This window comes from Poecilia reticulata, linkage group LG19 (assembly GCF_000633615.1).
Source record: "Poecilia reticulata strain Guanapo linkage group LG19, Guppy_female_1.0+MT, whole genome shotgun sequence".
In the NCBI taxonomy this organism is placed as follows: domain Eukaryota; kingdom Metazoa; phylum Chordata; class Actinopteri; order Cyprinodontiformes; family Poeciliidae; genus Poecilia; species Poecilia reticulata.
In genome coordinates this window covers 16067022-16073021 of record NC_024349.1, presented here as the reverse complement: position 1 = coordinate 16073021, position 6000 = coordinate 16067022, and the positions used below count along the sequence as shown (strand labels likewise).

At 40.2% G+C, this 6000-nt stretch overlaps 1 protein-coding gene across 6 annotated transcripts in view; it reads left to right on the top strand.

The window, feature by feature from the left end:
• Positions 1-866: 866 nt before the first annotated feature.
• tanc2b (tetratricopeptide repeat, ankyrin repeat and coiled-coil containing 2b) overlaps positions 867-6000 on the top strand; it is a 120373-nt gene continuing 115239 nt past the window's right edge. For all 6 annotated transcript variants that reach the window (XR_001777631.1, XM_017310802.1, XM_008437289.2 and 3 more), the window contains exons 1-2: positions 867-887; positions 4743-4845. Coding sequence is in view for 5 of the 6 variants with exons in the window: in XM_017310802.1 (XP_017166291.1) it covers positions 882-887; positions 4743-4845 (109 nt within the window). In the remaining variant the exon portion in view is untranslated. The remainder of the gene's footprint in view (positions 888-4742; positions 4846-6000) is intronic.

Sequence of the window (6000 nt, the reverse complement as noted above, 5' to 3'; positions counted from 1 at the left end):
TGACCATTAAGGCCGTATAAATAGGGACTAAGATCAGTGTACAGGAAGCCAGTGGAACTGGATAGGGAGCAGTGTGGCAGGCCAGAAGTTGGTCAGCATCCTTTTGTACAACCCCCGGACAGTCCAGTGATGTTTTTAAACGTGAATAATTTGTTGCCGTGATCCGATCTTGAAGAAACGCATGCAGAAATAACAACTGCAAACTTGCTGGGACAATGCCGTCCATCTATGTTAAACTGACTGGGCAAGTAGAGTATTGATAAATTAAGCAACCATGAAGACCGCATTATTGTCATAGTATCTCCAGAGGATCTGCAGCATAGGTCGCAGAATCTGTTGACCGGACAACTATTGGTAACTCTCCACAAACCTGGTCATTATGTAAAAAAATAAAATAAAATTGCAGGATGAAAATCCTTTCTGAATGCTATGAGTTTGCATTTTGCCCCCAACTGTGTAGGAGACACAGCAAAAGTGGAGGAAAGAGCTTTGGTCCTATGAGACCTGAACTGAACTGAAACCTCCTGTGCGGATGCTCTACAGCAGTGGTCCCCAAACTACGGCCCGCGGGCCGGATCCGGCCCGCCTCCACATTTGGTTCGGACCCCTGAACAATACCAGAAAGCATTCCGATTTTTTTTCAGATTGCATTTTCCGGTTTATATGTAGATTTTTCTTCAACCACCAGGGGGCTCTTTAGAAGGAAGTGTGTCCTGTAAACTGAGGGTRTTTTGTTTTGCATGGCGCATTGCTGCCATCTGTTGGACTTTTAGGGAACTGCTCGACTTTTAAGTTATGTAATTAGTACTGTTGGTAGCGTTAGAGCAGATGAACACAGTGTCTGTTATGAACGTCGTATTCCGGTCGAGTTCTTCGAAGCAATGCCTGTAAGTAGCAGCTTATACTTCAAAATGAGCCTTTATGTTAACATATGATAAAATAAGTAACTTGTTTATTGAATTAGTTTTGGAAATACCTGCGGGCGATTTGACTATGTGATACGTCAGTGCTAACTAGCAGGCTGCTAAGATTTCTCAGGTCGCTACGTAGCATTGCCGCTCATAACATTCTGAGGTAGCTGTTGTGTCAGTTGTACTTCTAATGTATGTATCTGAATGTAAAACACTCGTCCTGAGTTGTTTGTGTTTTGACAGTTTCACTCCATTCTACATGGAAATAAAGGAAGAACTAATTAATCCTGACTCGTGTGAAAGGAGTTTGGCTGATGGTTAGTTTTGGTACAAGACACCATAGCGAGACCATTATAAAGTGAATCATTGGAAGTCAAAATTGGAAATAAAAGAAGAACGGGAACCTAATGGGAACCTAATTCCCATTAAAACGGAATTGGGTTTTAATAGGGAATTAAAATTTGAAAATGTTGATCAGTTAAATAGCTATTCAACAGTTTTTTTAATGATACTGGGATCATTGTGAGAATTTGAGGTATAGATATTAGGATCCAGTAGATGGCTGTAGTGCAACAATAATGGATGCAAGCTGCTGTTGAAATCTAAAGAAGAAGAAGAAGGCGCCCATTTTCTTTTAGCACATGCTAGTTGCAACACGAAGGATCAGCACATTTACTGTTACAGTTATCGTTCGGAAACTACCGTAATCAGTTCAGTTAAATCTAAACTTGGCAACTTTTTCTTTTTCAATGTAATAAATGTGATATTCAATTGACCTGTTATGACTAAAATTTTGGGTGTCCGCCCCCCTCTGCTGCGGCTGCAACGACTGTGGAAAACCTGGGGCGGCAGAGATATCTGCGGCATAGATGTGTATGTTTACTGGTAAAAAAAAAAAAAAAAAAACTTTGGGGTTGTGGTTTATAGTCCGGTGCGGCTCATAGTTAGGAAAATACGGACTATAATACTTCCTGGATTTTTTTCTGTGAAGAACCCAGAGAGGGTTATTTGGTTATTATTTATTTCATTAATAGTGTTATTATTTATTTCCTGACTTTTGTTCTGTGAAGAACCCAGAGAGGGTTATTTGATTATGCTTTCTGGAAAACAATACATTTTTACATTTAGACACTCCTGCAATCGTCACACTTTTTCTGTTGCAAACTGACTCTGGCCCCCCACCAGAGAAGGGAAAAGTTATGTGGCCCTCCCAGGAAAAAGTTTGGGGACCACTGCTCTACAGAAAAAAAAAACAACTGAAGTTCACAGGCACTCTCCATTTAATATGACTGAATGTGAGCTACTCTGCAAGGTACAATGGGCAAAAATTTTAATTTCCAAACATGAGAACCCTTCACAGTAATTTATTCTCTTTTTTTCTGTTTTATATTTGTTATATCACACAAGATCCATTGATTTCGTGGCTATGATGTGTGAAAATTTCAGAGAGAGTGAATACTTTTGCAAAGCATTCTGTTTTGGAGCATGTTTACACGGCTTTATTTTTCCAGCAAAGCTTACAAGCACCTCAAGCTGCTCGATTCATTTTTCATTAGAACAAACAAATGTGCTGTTTTTAGTCACATTTAGCTGCTGAAAGCCGCTCATGCAAGCCTGGGGAATGTGCCTTTAAGTGGGGTTTTAACACTCAGAATGAGCATTAGGAGCAGGCTGTGGAGGATCCTGAGATGGGCTGCATCCGCTTGCGCACATTTCTGAATCTGTGAGAGCATGCTGCTTCTTGGCTTCCCTTCATAAAGGCCGGCACAGAGGGTCAGAGAGAGTGGGAATGGGAGAGGTGAACGCTTACACCCTCAGATGAAACGCTGTGTGTGAGCTTCTCTCTCTCTCTCTTGCACACGCTCTGTCCTGTCCTGTTTAGATTTTAAACATTGATTCTCTCTTCCTGGAAACAGACAGCAACATCTCTTCTCATTTTCTGCTCTGGCAGCTTGTTAACGGCGAACTGTCGCTCCTGTTCTGCTCATGGTTAAACATATGGAAACACATTTACTGGGATAGATGAAGTCATTTTTGTTACATTTTTTTTCTTCCCCCCCCCTTCTTATTTTTCTCTGTAGCCCTTTTACTGCGAGGAGGAGCTGACAGAGTTACACTGGGTATTTACTGACTGAGTCATAGCTTTTTAAGATTTCAGGTTAGTATTATCACAGCTTAGCCTATGCCCTGCAGGCTATCCAAACCGGTCATAATGGGGTTGTTTGCTACTCATGTTTCATATTGAGCTTGAGTATTGCTACGTTGACTCTTACACTGCTTTGGAATATATTTTCAGATCCGACCTGTTGCCTCTTTACTCTCTTCACGTCTATAACAGAAAGGCATATTAGCTATATATATATAATAGATAGATGATAGATGAAGACACTATCACTTGACTGCATATTAATCTAGAAATGTGTGCTATTCTTTGTTGGTTGTGAAGCAGCATGGGATTAATTGATTAGTTTCGATAAAAAAGCAAAAAAACAAATTGTGTTCTGTCAACTTAAATCTGTGGGATGAATTTGATGCTGCTTTTCAACCAACCTCCAGCTGGAAGAGAGGATCAGTCGTGTGTCTGCATCAAGTTTTCTTCTCACAGATAATGGAACCTGACCGACGTAGATGAGATGGACTCTTATAAGCTTTGCTTATAAAAGTCCTAGAGTTCACCGCTGTTTCCAAGAAATCCAGAAACACGTCACAGAAAACCTGAAATCCACTGATGTGAGTCTTGTGGCCGATGGTGCTTCCGTAACGGTGATATCATCCGTTCCTCCAGCTTCACTCACAGTGGAGGTAATATGAAGATTGTGGATGTTTTAAAGACACTTTTACAGTCAGTGGGATATCGCAACTGTGGAGAAAAGTGGGATATGAAGAAGGATAAGGAGAAGGAAGGCTTTTCAAGAGCCTTTTCATGCCTTTACTCTCTTCTTTTTTTTATTTATATATTTATCGTTTGGGTCCACAGCTGGACCTTAACTGTGGGGGCTTTACAGAGTAACCACCACTTAACGGAGAACATCTGCTGCCATGCGCTTTACTCAAAGAAAGGCTCGCATCAAAGATATGTGAGGCGCTGTGGAGGAGGGTAAGGGTCGGAGGAAATCACTGACTCGGTTGTGAAAAAGAAAATATTGTCAGGATGTTACCTTTACTTTTTGCTGCATTCTAGTGCAGCATATTAAATGGTTTATTATTATGCTTTCTTTTCTCAAACACTTTACAGTAGATTCTATAAACTTGGAACAATAAATAATAGTGTTTTTTTTTATTCATACCAACAATTAAAACAGCTTTTTACTTATTCTGTTTTCACTGCTTAGTTGTGTTTCTGTGTCTGTACTCGTGTCTTGCCTTTTCCCTTCCATCTCCATACATGCTACCGAATTACTTTGACTTTTTATAATCGTCATCCTTCACCTTGCGCTGCCACTGACCGCACTCTGTTTACCAAATAAAAGTGAAGGCTGGGGGGATCTTTCTCCACGACGTGTTGTAAACCCACTTGTACTTCCTTCTATTCTTCTCTAATTACAAGGAGACACTTGATCTCACACTTTGATGACGGCGATAAGATCAAGCGTTTGTGAAAGGGATTTTTCCCGCTTCAGTTTTCTGATACATTAACTCCTTTTGAAGTTTCCCTTCTTCTCTCCTATCTGGAGAATTTAGTAGCTTTGCAGCAGTCTCTTGATATCGCCGATAAAGCTTTTAACTGATTATTTCTACTGTTGACAGTCGGATTTCCGTGCGGACATCCGACCGTGCTGAAAGGCTCCTTCAAAAAGATCAACGTGTATTTTCTCTGCTCTCTCCCACCAGGTTTCTTTCTGTAGTCGGATCTCCGCTGCCGCAGTCATGTTTAGGAACAGCTTGAAGATGCTACTGACGGGGGGGAAGGCCAACCGCAAGAGTCGCAGCAGCGGTGAGTGTGTCTTATGATTCCCGTCACAAACAATGACGCATCTGCCCGTCAGCTGCGGGAGGTGTCGACGAGGCATCTCGGTTTATTTTTGGAAGCAGAAATAAACCGAAAATCCACAAATGCGAGCTAGCGGATTTGAATAAATTCCCTTTTAGAATTTATTTCTACTAGGTTTTCAAAAGTTCTAAATAAATAAAAAAAATCTCCAAAGCTTGGAGGACATGACCCTGTGTTTAGAAGGTTAGATAACACTGGAAGACCCCCATCGCTCTATGTGAATGTGGAAGCCATCAGATTGCGCCTGTGCAGGAGGAGGAACGGGTGAAACGGGATGGTAACAACACTATTATTTTCAGCTTTTCTCTTTCAAGGCGTTCAGGCCTGTTGTCAGAACTTAAATCCGGCTTCTCTACGGCATTTAAAGAATGCTACGCCAAGTGGAGCAGCTCTGTGAATAGTCATTTTAAAAGCACAACAGGGAATTTCCGTTTTTCAGGCTTTCAGTTAGTTGTTTTCAATCCTGTTGTTTAAAACTTCACATTTTTTGATTTATTGCATTGATTCAAATTGTTAAATGACCCCAGAGGTCAGAGGTCTTAAGGTGTGATGCCTGAAAGGGGAATCTATGTATTCTTAATTTTGAAGTCAGAAGAAAACATTTTCCAAATTTTTCAGTAGAAGGTGAGCTATTGGAAGACGGGACATACCAGCTTATGACACTTCACAACACTTAGCCTTTGCTGTTGAATGCTTTTCTGACGCTAAACTATAGTGTTTTTTCATTGTTTTTGAGAAATCTGTACTTTAGTTGTACTTGATCGCTATATTAATGTAGATGCATGGGGAGTGATTAGACCTGATTTAGATGATGTAATAAAACACAGCTAAACGCTAATCAAACATATCTTTAAAAACACAGAACTGTGTAGAAAATCGGTGCTAATTTTTCATTTTTTTCACCAAAAACCTACATTGCCTCAGTTAGATTAAATGTTATCGGTCCATCTATCCCTGTTTGTATTACTATTATCATTATTATAATTTGGGATTAAAATAAATATAAGAATCCAGCTTTCTCACTTCCACGTGGACTAATTTGTTACTACTTCAGTTTAGTTGTGTTCATTTTACAACAACTGTCCTGTTAAAGTTTCA